This window comes from Tympanuchus pallidicinctus, unplaced genomic scaffold, assembly GCF_026119805.1.
Source record: "Tympanuchus pallidicinctus isolate F22 unplaced genomic scaffold, pur_lepc_1.0 scaffold3, whole genome shotgun sequence".
NCBI classification, from domain to species: Eukaryota; Metazoa; Chordata; class Aves; order Galliformes; family Phasianidae; genus Tympanuchus; species Tympanuchus pallidicinctus.
The window spans coordinates 54,280,971-54,296,466 of NW_026294747.1; the positions used below are offsets into that span (position 1 = coordinate 54,280,971).

Here is a 15,496-nt window from a genome sequence, read left to right on the forward strand (position 1 = left end):
AAACACAATACTGATACAAAGACTTTGGTTTCATGTACGTTTTCCTCTGCCTCCCCATTTCAACTGTACTGATACTGTGCTGAGCCAATTGGTTTTTTCCACCATTGAGAGAGATCTTTGCCATGGATTTTAATGCTGATCCTTTTCACATTCATCTGTGCATACAATAAATATTTAAAGGACCTTCACATTCATTGACTGAAACACAACGATTCCAAAAGAACAGCATTTTATTTGCTTAAAAGCATTTGTTATATTCACAAACAGAGCCATTGCCTGAATTTACAGTTGTAACAAAATTATTAGAAAAATAGTAGAAAACAAGCAGTTCTGAAAGATCACTGTTTGGATAAAACATCCAGATCATCACACGAGGCTGACAAATGTACTGAAGACAAAACCTTCAGACAGTGATTGTCATAAAAAGCCATACGCCTTAAAATGTATCTGCCCCTGAAGAATCTGAATCCCCATGAATGCTACTTATACTTTGTGTCTGGTCATCTATATTCATGGAAGGCAGCTTCACTGACATCCTTTCTGCAGAAACGTGTGAATGTAAATGTGGGACAACACTTTCTCCTAGGAAAAAGAAAAAAAAAAAAGCAGAACAAAACCACGTTATTTGCAGCCTACAACATATACAACTTAACTGTACTGAATTCATCTCCATATCACATCACCTCATGGGAATACAAGGAGACAGACATGCTCACTGTCCACAGTTTCAAGGCATTTCAGAGTATGCTGATTTAGCCATCACAGTTTTCTTGCTAAGACAACAAAGGGATGAATATCTACGGATACAAAGGATGGACTGTATTTACACCTACCTACACATGTATACATGCTGTGAAAAGTCACAGCAGTGCTCAGTCCCCATCTGGGAAGCACTACAGGGAGAGAAAACAACCTGCAGGCAGGTACTGCAGGTAGGGAGGAGGGTGATGGGCAGAAGTTACTGCATTTAGCCCCAGGAAGGAGACAAGATGCGTTAGTTTGTGGAGCTGAGGGAGCAAGTCATGAATCAGGCTCCAGACAGGAAAAACAGCATTGGATGAGTGGTATAGCATTCATAGCATTCACAGAACCAGAAAGAGTGTTTTGAGATTGCAGTTGTCCTTGGGATATTTATTTTAAATGCAGCAGCTACAAGCAAAACAAACATACATGAGTCTGTGCTCAACAGCAAAGGCCCTTCTGGAGTTTGTTCTTTTTCCAGTGAGCTATAACAATCCTCCCTTCCTCTATCACAGGCTAGGTAATTAAAACACTATTTTCTCAATGAAAAAAAAAAGAAAGCTAGGCTTCCTTTCACCCCACTTAATTATCTACTATGTCACTATAGTGGTAATCTGCTTTCATCTGCCTTGTAGCAAAGCACGCTCCAAACGACTAATTAAAATAACAAAAACCCACTGCTAAAATAAAATTTCATTGGGTGTTTTTCATGTTGGAGCAGCTGCCAACAGCCTAGGAAGTCAAACACAAATGAAGCCAGAGATGGTAAAGCCAGTTCATGGAGCAGCCTGTGTCAGCTGAGCCTCCTGCACCTCGGGATGGCAGCAATAGCACAGGAGCATGCGTGTGACCCCTGGGAACCAGTGTCACCTGCCTGCCACAGCTGCTCACGTGCTCTGCAAGAAGCAGTGGCTGTAGTTTGACCACCGCCCTCACTTTCTGGATAGCCTTCTTCACTCCCTTCCTGAAACCCTCAGCACGGCGCAGATGCCAAGGCTTGTGTTGGCACGGGCCCAAGCAAATCTAACACAGCAGCAGTAAGATGGCATGAGAAATTCAACATGTTCTGAACGTGATTCCAAAGCACATTACAGTAACACCACAAGGATGTGCAAGTAACATATGCGTTTTGTTTTTCCAGCAGTACTTCCATGAGCTTAGTCTGTAACCACGTTCGCATGACAAAAATAGGTTACTCAGAAGGGGAACAGAAGAAAAGCAAAAGCTTTTATTTGGTTAGACGTGAAGCTGACACACAGTAAAGACATGGATGTGTAATGCCCAAGGAAGTCCTGTAAATCATCCGAGACACCAAAGCAGCGCTTCAATTCCGCATGTAGGTTGATGCTTTCAAAGCTTGACTTTGTTAATAATTTCCACAGCCATGTCATATTCCATGAGGTCATTGTTTCAACAGCTGTTTTCAGGTTTGTTAAAAAAAAAAAAGGGGGGAAAAAAAAAGAATATTCCCTTATCCCAAAGGCTCTGTAGTAACTTTGCAAGCATTTGACTCCGGGGTGCTGAAAGACCCTATGATATCAGTCTACATTCTTCTTAACACGTACTCTAATATATTTTACAGACGTACTGCAGTTCAATTTTATGACAGATGTAAAATGCTAAAAGGACAGAGAAATCAACAGAATAATTCCATCTGCTTGCTCAGCTGAGAAATTAGCAGGTCCTGAGTAATCCAAACATCCCTAAAGAAAAGTGTAAGAAATAACCAAAGCAAACACTTCTTGAAGTCTGAAGTCTTTGACTGTGTTAAGATACGAGAAAATACAGAACCTAGATTTTCAGCACTTTGACTGTAAAATATGATGGATATCCTGTTTCACCTACTCAATAAGCTTGGCTCCATGACTGTAACTTTCCAAGACACAAAGCTGCTAGTCCTACCACTATGTGGGCCCGAAGATGAAACCGTTCTGTTACCCCCACACGTGCTTTATCATGTTCACCTCTCCCTGAATCTAACCTCTGGCACGCACTGTGCACACATACAGAGATGCCTATGTGGATAAATACACAAACACGAGCATGCAGGCTTAAAATGCTTATTTCTATGTTCACACACAAGCTTTTAAGCAGACATATTTTCCAGTGTCTATACTGAGCTTTTGCTGACCATCAGTGATGGAGCTTGGACAGTCCTTGTCCAGGTCCTTAACATGATGCTCCATTTCATTTCTTTCCTTCCCCCCCCCCCCCCCCCCCATCAGAGAACAGCTCACAACCAAGCCTAAGATGCTCTCCTCTTACACACCAAACCCTTCACAGTCATAAATATGCACATAGCATTGGTGCTTAGAACCTTCTGATACGCTATAAAATGAATATGGAAAATTCCTCCATTTACAAAGCAGGGCAGGGCAGGACGATTGGTGATCTTCACAGCTTTTTCTCTTTAGAAGTTCTGGAAGTACTCAAAACAATTTTGTAATCATGTACTTAGATGTATTTATAAAACTTTTCCTTGTTAAAATCCAATAAATGGAATGAGTGATCCCAGGTGACCTCCACTTCTCCGAATTCACTGTCACCATCTAAAAGAATACTTTCATATAAACTGTGAAAACTGACACCCTTCCTACGTGTGTTTAAGGGACTCTGCCTGGTAGAAACTCAACGGTGACTGAAAACATCTTGATGACCCACTGATGGAAAATGTCAGATCTGCGATTAGGGATTTTGCCTGTGCTTGGCAATCTATAACAAATTCGTGTACAGTACTAAATTTCCAGATCTTTGTTTAACAGAAACATAAAAATTAATGGTGTGTCAACCATCCAGTGACCTGTGAAGGGAGTTTTTCTCTAAGACATACCGTCACACAGAGAGTATGCTATATACAAGTGTATCGTGAATGTATGCCAAATGGAAAAGGAATTAAACACGCTGAAGGGAGGTTTTGTTACTCATACCATATGGCAACAATAAGAACAAAGAAAAATGTTTAAATCTTTCCTTTTAAATTTTTAGATTTGGCAAAATAAAAAGACTAAACAAGTCTGACTTTTAAGCCAAATAAAAACCACGTGCTTTAACTCCCTACGGTTGGTGTCCATACATTAAATAAAGTTTCCATTTTTAATTTATCAAGAGGTAAATCAGACCCTTATCAATAAAAGGACTTATCTTCACAGACAATAAATAGGGAGGATTGGGACCCAGGTTGTTGTTGTAGTTTATAACTGGGACTATAATTACTCTAATTAACTGCATATTACTTCCTGAAGTTTATGAACAACCATCACCCTTCAGAACCCTTTCTCTACTCTTTTTCCAATGCAAAAACTGAAGCAGCTAACTTCTAGAGCAAGAATAACTTTCCAAGCATATGAAAAAAACAAGTCCACTGCAGAACTCCCATTCCTTTAATAGCACGGGTTGATACGAATGGCTTGTTTCTTCTCCTGCCAGGTTCCAGCTGCTTCACTTTGTTTATTACTGACTTCAAAGATTAAAATGCTGTCCTGTCCCAACAAATAACTTCCTCCAGATGGCATTATCTCAAGTGTTCAGAGCACAGGGGATAGCACAGCACCTGCAAATCCGTAACTCGGCATCTTAAAATCCCCAATGAAAGTGCCTTAATAGTTTTTACTCCATCCTTCCCCCATTTTGTGCACTCATTTTCATACCTAGCTGTACAGTTATTAAGCACAGCAAGGCAAGAAGCGGTATTTTCTGCAAAGTCAAGATTATTCCAGACTTAATGGGTTGATATATATCAATAAGAAACAGGCATATTTTGATGTAAGCAGTCCTGAAGGCTGAACTGAAAAGAGAAAATATACTGCAATGTCAGTCATGTTGCTAATTATATTACAAGAAACAGTATTTCCAGTCAAGTCTCATGTCAAGCTATACTCTGTATACTGAATACATAACTCAATGTTTCTAGGATTTAATGGCTTATACAGTTGAAAGTTGGTCTGGTAAGGAACTGGTCAGGTGGCATCAAGATGGCAAAGAATACAACATTCTCAGAAGGGAGCTCAACCATCAGTGGCTTCTGAAATAACCCAGCCATTTGGACAAGATTATTCTCCCCTCATTAGAAACCACAGGTCCTCCACTCTTCAACCCTGGCCCACTTCCACCTTGAATTCACGTGCACATTTATGCTATTATGGAGAAGATGCCCTTTCCCAGCTAAGCCAAAAACGAAGCAAAAATGTTTAAGCACGTGTGACTGTGATCTCACTGCATAAATGCACTGCTTAGCACAGGGCTCTTGAAGGCAGGTCAGATCTCTGGCTTCCATGGGGTTAGAAACACAAAAGCAAGAGAACAAGATGCTCTGCAAATGCGAGCAGTTTTGTTCTCTAGCTCAAAAACAGATCATCCATTACTTAAATGCTTTCATGACAAACAGAAAATTCTCTAGGCAAACTGAGGCCAAATTTCCAGGGCTGAGTTACACGAAAGGGATAGATTTACAATTAAAACACATCAGATATTCTACAGAAATGGACTGATATCTGCAGGATTTGAGCCAAAAAATGTCTGGATCTAAAAGCATGAGTCTACTGCTTGAGCTGAAAAAAAGGGTTTCATTCTGGGAAACTTCAGCCAACTCATAAAATCCAATAAGTGGGCTACAGCCACCAGAGGAGACAGAAAACTCCATACTGTGAGTTCAGCTGAAGGTTTGACCTAAACTTGGCAAATTCCATCTTCACATGGTGTAGTGTACTTACGGAAATTGTGTGTACATATACACAGAAAATAAACATGCAGACACACACACTCTTTTCTCTTTCTTGTTTGTTTGTTTAAACTCCAATGTATATCCTGCTTATAAACATTTGGGAAAAGGAAATAAATCAGATCCTGAGTCAGTACAGGAGGGTGGGGTATGGGCGAAGCAGGGAACGCGTTTTACAAAGCAGAATATTTGAAAATGATTTTTTCCTCCTCTCAAGTCTGAGTTCAAGGTTCAGCGGTTTTCCAAAACATGTTATATTCCCACCAATAGTAACACTAAACAGAACAAAAACTAGAAATACATAAAATAAACTAGAACCAGATTGTTCAAAATCCTAACGGAGTTGTTGGAGACCGGTAGGGAAGGGCAGACAGAAAGCAGCTCCAAAAACATCTAGGAATGAGATTGCAGAGTTTACTAAATAAATATTTTCTTTTGGTGACTAAAATCTACCCTCCTCCCTTCGATCTGACATACTTTGTGCTGTACAATATCTCACTGTTCAACAACGAAGTTCCCTGGCTGCAACTCTTGCTGTTGTTTCCCAGCAACTCACTTTCAGAAGATGTGCAATGATCTTTCCGTACAACTGCAATAATTATTAATACAAAGAAGAAATAGAAAAGTCAGCTCCAATTCTCCTTGCAGAAGCCTGCGATTTTTGGGACATGAACATGAATACTCATTTTGTAACTTGTATGCATTGCTTGTTTCTTGATTGCAACCATTTTGTTTCAAAACAGGGAGAGGAGGGGTCATCTGCAGTAGACCTGGAAACAGCAAGTTTTATTCAGAGGTAAAAGAGACAGTGAACAACAGACAGCAGAAGGAACAGCAGGTACAGCAACACCAGAAAAATATCACAAAAACAAGCATTTTGTGCAAGGCTTGAGGGAACAATCTCTCAGTCCACAAAAAAACCCAGGTAAACAGCTGGTGGGATTGGAAAAATCTGACAAGTGATCATTAAAAACCATATTTTAATCTTTTTTCTTTTTCTTTGTTTCATTTTCTGCAAAATCTAAAGGTGAATGGATGGGAAAGTAGTAATATAAAAGCAACACATACAGCTCTGCTATTCACACCTTCATGTCTGGGGATCCAAAAGACATTTTCATGCCTGCTATCAAAGCAAAGCAAAACAAAGCTCAAGGAGGAGGAACTTTGTATTGGGAAGGTTGAGCAGGTAGCATGAGAACAAGAGGAAATGGTTATAAACTGGAAGAGAGTAGATTTAGACTAGATATTAGGAAGAAATTCTTATAGTGAGGGCAATGAGACACTGGAATAGGTTGCCCAGAGAGGCTGTGGATGCCCCCTCCCTTGAAGCATTCAAGGCCAGGCTGGATAGGGCTGTGAGCAGCCTGGTCTAGAGGGAGATATCCCTGCCTACAGCAGGGATGTTGGAACTGGGTGGCCTTAAAGGTCCCTTCCAACCCAAACCATTCTATGATTCTGTAAGAAAATGGACTCATACAACCAATAGCATGAATTCACATTAATTCTGAAATGAAGTTACACAGACCTCCGTCAGGATGCAGAGTCATTCAGTACAACCTAGCAGTAAGCTTGGCTCCTCTGAGACATCTTATCTTTACATATTAATTGCAGTACTACTGCCTGCACCTTATCTACACTGTACCACAGTGCTAGACATAATAGTGTTTGTAGCCTACATGAGGAGTGTCAAGTTAAAAAAAATCAAAGCACCTTCATAAAAGTTCCAAGACTTGTTTTTATTTCGAAATAATTAAACAATAATTTACACAAGCTGCTAAGAGTTGGACAAACAAATTCTGTAATGCCTCACGGCAAATCAGGCTTGCAATGGGTTTGAAAATGAGCATCTTCCCAAGGTGTGGTGAAATGAAGATGGGTGTCCCAGTGAGGGAATCCCAGAAGTGACATTCTTTATAAGCAGGCATACCTGCTAGCAGACCTATTGGGTTACTCTAGAATCCACTCCTGTCTCAGAATTTTTGTTTGGGTCAGTGTGGCCCATGCACTGCACTACGATGGCTTTCATGCAGCCTTTGATGCGCAGTTGTCCAGATCACTTGGGATGGGTGCACACACAGTTCAAGACAAACAGCAATCAGACAAGTTCTGTGTGTTGCAGGTCAAGACTGAGCACGTTCTCTGCAGTGATGCTCGCACTGCATGTGCTTAGTAAACATTATCTGCTATCCGGCTCTATTAACTCAGCTCATCTATTAAGGCCAGCTAGCAGACTTTTAAAAACAATTGTTAGGAATGTGAGACAACAAACTGCAGAGCATGGGCAAGAAGCCAAGAGCTACTTTCTATCACTTAAAAACGTGACGAGATTCCTTGATGCGCTCTCTCTCAACCGAACAAGTGGATTTCCTGGCCAGAGTTACATTCCCTCCAGCCATGGCAGCAGTCAGGTCAGCATGAAAGCTCTGGGATGGACATCAGGAAGAGAAAACCTTCTGTACCACACAGCCCCTCCAGCAGTGCTGCAGGGCAGAATTTTCTCACTGTGAGTCACTCATCACCTATACTGAAGTCACTACTTGCATTCTTTTAACAAAAATCTACACCAGACCTACTCAGAATAAAAAGCTGTTCAAATGACAAGTGTTCTCATCTAGATGATCACTGTCACCTAGCTGTAATCCTCCATTCTACAGATGTAAATATTCACAGGACCTTATGCATTTGTTTTGATCTTTTTTCACTTTTAAAGTCATGGGATTCTGCATATGGAAACGGTTTGCCAAGACTGCCATTACTGTACCAACACTACAAAAATTTGGCATATTAAAAAGCCCATAGCTACAGCACAATTACTCAATTTTTGTAATTGCACCCTTTAAAAAGATTATGATTTTTTTTTTCCCCATAGCAAAACAAGACAGAACAAATCCAGCCCTATGCAGTTTTGCATTTTGCAATTCTGCACAGACATTGCTTGCACACGTGCCCACAAACTTGTTAGAAAGATCTCCCTTCAAGACTTATGTTAAATAGCTGAAGGTGGCAATTGAAGATCTTAATATTTGTGCATATCAATTAACTCTGAAAGATGTATGAAGAATAAGTAATTCTAGAAAATTTTAAGTGGCAAATAATTTTTCCATTAGGTCAGAAAGAATACTACAGTAATCTACACCAGCATGATGTTAAAATAAGGAATACATTCAATGTCTTTACTAGCAGATGTGCTGGGAGAGAGTTAACGTGCAAAAGTTCAGACCTTATTCTGCCAAAGGGTATCCAAAACTTCCCTCGCAATGAGCACCCAACATAATGACAAGTAATGTTGTCTACAATCCAATACTCTGGACCAGAAAGTTGGAAATGTTTGACAGCATTTTTTTTTCTTTCTTGTGCTATTTTAACATTTGCACACGTCAAGAATGTTTAAACTTTGTGAGTAACGATAAGCATTCCTCCTTGGAAAACAAAACAAAAACCAAAGCCTGTTACACGGGAAAGAATAAAACAAGATTCCTTTGCAATGCTCTGTAAAAGAACTCACAAACAGCTTTAAATCAATAGAGACAATGAACTGCAGAAACACGTTGCTCTACAGCTATGCTACCAGTTTAGCACACTACACCCCCTTCCTAACTTCCCACATTGCTGCTTATTGTAATGGCTCACGCATCCACTGCTGCCAGTTGTTGTACAAAGCAAAGAAAGGCACTGCAGACTGCTCCCTCTAACACTGTGCTTCTGGAAGATGCGGTGACCAGCGGCTCCCCACCAGCACCAGTAAAACCAACAAACTGCTAGCAACCCTGGAGCTGCTCTGCAGTCTTCAAGCAGCAGCCAGGCAGTGCCTCCTGGGACACAAACATAACTACTTAGAATCACAGAATCATTTGAGCTGGAAGGGACCCTTAAAGGCTAACTGCTCCAACTCCCTGCAACATGCAGGGTCACCTACAGCTCAGTCAAGAGCCCGGAGGCTGGTCCAACCTGAAATGTAAGCCCCGCTCACATCGGGTTCTCATTTGGGCAGATGTTCTTTACTTCTAAAACTATACACATATACAAAAACTTGAAGCATTAATTGATGGTGATAATTCTTTGTAGTCCCCAGTGCCAACTTGCTTTAGAAAGCCTTGCAGCTCTTTGACAGTCACTCTTCCCAGCCCAAAGTGTTGGTGCCAATCTTGGCTTGTACTCGGTTCACCAATAGGTTTCTTCATTGCTTTGGGCCACATGATTAATAGAGCTCGTAAGCTGTCTGAATGAAATTCATTTATCACTTGTCTAGGTTTAAATATTCCTGGCCACAGCATGGGGAAATCTGCACTGGAACAAAAAGCAAGAGGAACTCAAATAGGCATGCATGGGAGCGGCTGCTTGCAGTGGTGTGAGTGCTGCGTGCCAACTGGTTGTGACTCAGGTGAATGGGGCAGATCTGTGGGGCTGCACACTGCAGCTCCTGAATTCAGCTAGTTACAGTTTGTAGGAACAGCAATTATAGAGAGCTCCTTAAGAAAGCACCTTTGCAAACACTCTATAGAACTGACAACAACATAAAGCCAATTGTTTACAACAGTCCTAATCTGTCACAATCAGACCCAGTGTGCAACTACAAAAAGCACAGAGGTAAACCATTCCTATCTAACGAGTTCTGCAGTCCTGAAGTTGAGGTGAGCTTGTACCAAACACGCAGTTCTGCAAAGGCAGCAGCTGAAGTCCTGGGCTTACAACGTTTGCAAGTGAAGAAATAGGATCCAACTTAGCTACATGGGTACCACAGGTGTATGCAAGTCTATACAAAACATTAATGCTGAATAAAATCACCTATGAGTCATTCAGGTCCATAAGTAATTACAGTTTACTGTTATAAGCCAAGGGAATTTCAATAATTTGATTTTAAAGCAGCTCATGGAATTTAGTGGCTCCCTGGTACCTTACTTGAAGCAAATTTATTTCCATTACATATATATTCTATACATTCCTCTGCACTCCCAAGTTTAGGAACACTCGGATAAATCAATCTGCTTTCATGCCCTTTCTATACACACTCACAGAAGAAGCAAATTTAAAATGCATTATTTGTTACCTTTTTTCCTTCTGTCCCTCTTTGTTTCCCTCTCTTCAATACAGACTATCATGAAAGAAGTGATTCCAGAATACAGTTACAAATTCAATACATGCACTCATTTGGGAACATATTTCCCCTCACTAAGACTTATGCCACACAACAGCCTATGCAAGAGCAGAGAAAACCAAATGCTTAAAGATCATCACATCTGAATGGCACTGTTATTTGATGCAATTAGGTTGTTTTCAACCATATTTAAGGGAGAGAACGCACATGCTGCAAGGCCTCTCAGAACAGGACTGTCTCCTAGGATGAGGAAAGCCTGGGGTCACGCCTGGGGCCCCTCGAGGGTCCTGTAATGCAATCTGTAATACAGTTTTACCTCCCAGGTTAGAGAGAGTTGTCCAATCCCTGTTCCACCTGGAGAGAAACAAGTCCATGCAGACTTGCTGCTCTGTATTTTCAGAGAGCTACTTTGGAAGCAAGCAGAGTCATAGCCGAGGTGTAGTGTGATTCACACAGCCCACATTTATCACACTCAGAAAGCTTCCTGACCACTGCTGGCAATATATTCTCAATCTGATAAGAAAAGTCCCTATTAAGAATCATTTGCTTGTTTAATTTTCACGTATTGAGCTTTAATGTACCATAAAAGTAAGTAATTACAACGGTGCCTTAAATAAATATTGCTTGTCTTGCACTCACTAATGTTTTAGAAGAACACGTAACTACCTCTAGATACAGGAAGCTGCTGGAAAATAAAAACGGACCGATCACATAAACTCACGTAAGAGCTTTAAAGAATTCTTGCTAAGGACCGAGTTCAACAAAAAATGTATTCTGTTCACTGTACACACGACACCAATGGGAATAAGGGCCAGTTCAAGTTCTAAGTTACCATTACTTGGGTAATAGTTTCAAGCTGCAAGGCACAGCTGTATAGGCCCAACCAGACAGGCTATCACAGCAATGCTTTGATAGCATGGGGCCCTTAAGTGTCAGGATATAGAAAAGGCAGCAGTTGTTGGCTGTGAAAACAGTCTGATACAAACCAGATGGGGACTTACTTGATGGGCAACACAAAGGAAAACAATTGGCTCATTCAACAAAGTCAGGCCACTGCCCCAGAGAATTAACAGAAGACAATAACAGTCAACCAGAGTTGATGCAAACAAGAAACAGCCATGTGGTTATGGTTTAAGGAATTGTTTCTCCTCAGACTAAACATAAAGTTTTGATTTCTAATTCTTATATTCATTAATTTCAGTCTAGTTTACAAGCACCCTCTTCCTCCAAAGCCTTCCGTGTAATTCATTTATGCAGCACCAGCCTTCGTGCACCTACTTAACCCAAAAAAATAATAAAAAAAACTCACACGAGAAGGCAGGCTGCATTAATCTAATGTTCCCTGAAGAATGCCAAGACCACAGACAGCTTTCAGAGCTGTGTCAGAACGACCCTGCAGATGCACAGCACACAGCGTGCTATCAGGCACACTCACTCTGAAGCATCTGCATGAATATGGATGCAGATTTACCAATTCATTCTGATTTTAAGCAAATGGAGCCCAGTGGGTCATGTGCTGGGTAACTGGAGCACAGCTGTTCTCCCAGTTCTGTGAAGAATTCTGTGGTGTTATTTATTTTACTTTCTCAGAAGTAAACACCAGATCAATTATGTTACTACATAACGGCTTTGTTTGTCAGGCTACAGTTGGAAGTCTGTTAAAATAGCTATTATTAAACTTTTTTTTGAAGTAATCAGAAATCTTAAAATTGGTTCTTTCAGTCATAGCTGAAAAAATCCCCAAGCCAGCCCCTTTTAGAAGCAAACTCGTAGAAGATTATGGTCCAAAATCTTAATTGCTCTTGCTGTTTTATTACAGGAAATATAAAAGTGACATGTGCAAAGGTATTTTGATTACAAATTACTTACAGAGATTGCACAATAAGTCAGACCACGGAGGGCCTTCTGCGATTTCACTCTCAGACTGAAAACATCTGAACTTTCTTTGCTTACGCTCCAGAATATTCTCTCTGGTGAGCTCTGCACTGCGGTGCTCTGTGCGTGCACAAAGTCAGACGGCTCTCACTGGAGGACAAACACACACTTGGGATGCCCAGCTCGGTGCACCTACAAATCGCAGTGACACAGAGATGTCCTGGATGCCTTCTGAAATCACATCATCCCGGGGTCTGTCAGCTCCAGCACACATCCCCCGAGCTTCGCTGCTGCTGCTGGCTGCTCTGTTGCTGGTTGACAGATTGCCAAGCAGGGCTGCACGATGCAAACTTCTCCTAAAGATACCACTCTGACCTACAGAATCGTCCTGGTTGGAAAAGACCTTCAAGATCACCAAGTCCAACCGCCAACCAACTGTGGGTATGCATGGAGTCTACTCTTTGTAAGTACTTCACCTTCCATGCAGGCTTGCAAAAAGCAGCTGAATTGAAGAGCTGAATGGATGCTCTCATTTAACAGCCCGTCACAGGGCAGACAGAGCTAGAGGGTTTGTCCTAAAAAAAGAAAAAGAGCTGCTGAACTAATGAAATACAAAGTCAGGGGCAAACTGCTCTCTTAACTGCTTCTGTCTCCTAGCTGCAGAGGTGCTCATGCCTGTAAGCATGGACTAAAATGCTGCCTTGGCTCCATTCAAAACAACCAGCACAGATCATAGGTAGAAAAGTATATTTTTGCTTCAGTTTCCTGCCATAAGCACAAAGCCAGTGCTTTAACAAAGCCGTTGTGTGCTGTGCTCTGTCTGAGCTAAAAACATCTCTCCAGCAGAATCGTGAGGCTGATTTCCAAGAGCACGGCCAAATTCTTGAAACCTCCAATGAAGGGGAGGGTTGTCACATCATAGCAGAGAAGGTTTTGCCTGCAGTGCTGCTATTATTCATTTTTCACATCATATATATCGAGGTCAGAAGACATTTTTTTACATAGAGCTGCAACTTTCCTTGGAATCTCTTCGTCAGGCTGCTGCTAGATTACAAACCTCAGGAACAGAACAGCCTTTATCAGACTCTACCCACAGAGATACCGCCTGCCTTAGCCCTGCATTTAAAAGCAGATGGGAGAAGAGCAAAAATCTCTTTAAACCCTACAGCTGCCTGCATAGACAGACCCCAATGCTTCTAGCTCTTGTAAAATGAGCTTGGTGAAAGTGGATTTAGACAGCGTTCAGCAGAGACCGCCTCCACAAAGGCTGCATGTAAAGGCAGCTGGGGCAGGAGAGCACGGCTGCCTGGCCATTAAGTGAGGACTCTCAACAGGAAACTCTTTCCCCTTCTTTTCTTACTGTTGGTTTTTTTTTTTTAAACTCAGGAAGGAAGCTCCCTCTCCAGAAACAAGCATTCCCTGTGTAATCTCGCTGCTCGCATGTCTCCAGGATCGCTTCCAATTACTCAAACGAGCAACATGCACTCTAAAGAAGCTAATGGTGTATTTACGCTGTAACACAAGCTAGTAAATATTTCCCATTTATTAATTGTGATTTACATAACAGCGCACAATGGCAGCTGTTAAGTAAATAAAATAATTTTCTCAAGATCTGTAATTATGGTTTTACGATTATAAAAACAAACTAAATAACAGCAATGGAGCAAGCGCCAGCAAATTCCATGCCTTCTATTTCTACTGAAGATCCAGTGGCCTGACAAGGGACAGAAACTGCAGCTCTTTTACTGCCTTTAAAACAAACACAGCCCTGCCTATGTCTCGTGATAGGTACAGTGCATAAAATGAGGCCATGATGCACAACCCTGAGATTATTGCTTTACTGTAACAAGCAGGATGGAGGTCAGCAGGTCAAACCATATTAAGTCTAACCTGCTTTCAATGCGTCGTTTTGACCCAAAACATAAATGCAGTGCTCCCAGACTCTGGGTGGCCTGTGAGATGCACATTTCCATTGTTTGTGCATGGCTGATTATTATTTTGCACTGAAGATATGTACCTATCTGACCCTAAAACAGAAAGCATTAACAGAGAGTCAAAATTGTGCTGTACAAAAGAGAAACAGCGACCTTCCTGCAGCCAAGGCGCTCAGAAATACATGCTTCTCACTGACCTGCTGTGTATTTTGTGTCACACTCTGCAACTTTCACTTAAGTTGTTTAGAACTGTCCATAAGAACAGCTCTTCCTGCTCTAAAAGTAAAAGAAAAGTTTTAGATAAGAGAAGGAAAGCAGTCTCTATACAACAAGAGATGCGAAGGTTCTCAATCTGAATTAATTTTTTAGGTAGACTTCTATTTTCTTCCCCTGAGTGAGAGCACTCGTGATGAAAACCAGAGCGCAGTAGTCTGCAGACAAAACAGAACCCACCTCCATTATTTATCACTGCTCCTTGCAAACGCAGCCACCAGAAGCATATTTTCAACAGGTATTTCAGAGAAGAGCATCTGTAGCATTTAATAGTATTTAATTAGAGGCAGCCTTTGTATTGCTGCAGCAAGAAGAAGGTACCAGAAAAACTTGGCCGTTGTTCAATGCATAAAGCAGGAGGGCTGCTTAGTCCTGGAGGATTCAGAAAAACAAGTGAATAAAATACCAGCCAACCGCACTGCTCATGAGTATGAGAACTGCCATCGAGTCATGCACTCTTACAATATATTCAGCAATAAAATTAAAAAAAAAACTAATGTTGCAATTTGATTTGACAATTTGTGGATAGCAATCAACTAAGTATCCATATTACTGGCTCGGTAGGTTTCATTAAGAACAACTTCATAGCTACGCTCCTGCTCTGTTAGCAGTGCACAAACTTACAAAGCATTCAGTAAGAAAACAAAACGAATTTAATGGCTGAGAATGATAGCATTTGTAAATCTCCTTTCTCCTTCATAAAAGAGGTTTGCAAGCAAAGACTGCAGATTATTCATCGCTCACATTAAGCTGCCTCTACATGGCACGTATGCCGTCGCCCTGGTAATTTCTCTTCTACCCAGGCACTACACAAACAGCTGGCTCCTTTCGATTTTTATGCAGTGCTTTAAGAAGCTAAAA

At 41.2% G+C, this 15,496-nt stretch overlaps 1 protein-coding gene across 6 annotated transcripts in view; it reads right to left on the minus strand.

Moving 5' to 3' along the window:
• Positions 1-212: 212 nt before the first annotated feature.
• KIAA0586 (KIAA0586 ortholog) overlaps positions 213-15,496 on the minus strand; it is a 64,655-nt gene continuing 49,371 nt past the window's right edge. For all 6 annotated transcript variants that reach the window (XM_052695524.1, XM_052695525.1, XM_052695523.1 and 3 more), the window contains one exon: positions 213-582. In XM_052695524.1, the coding sequence (XP_052551484.1) occupies positions 437-582 (146 nt within the window). In that variant the 3' untranslated portion in view covers positions 213-436. The remainder of the gene's footprint in view (positions 583-15,496) is intronic.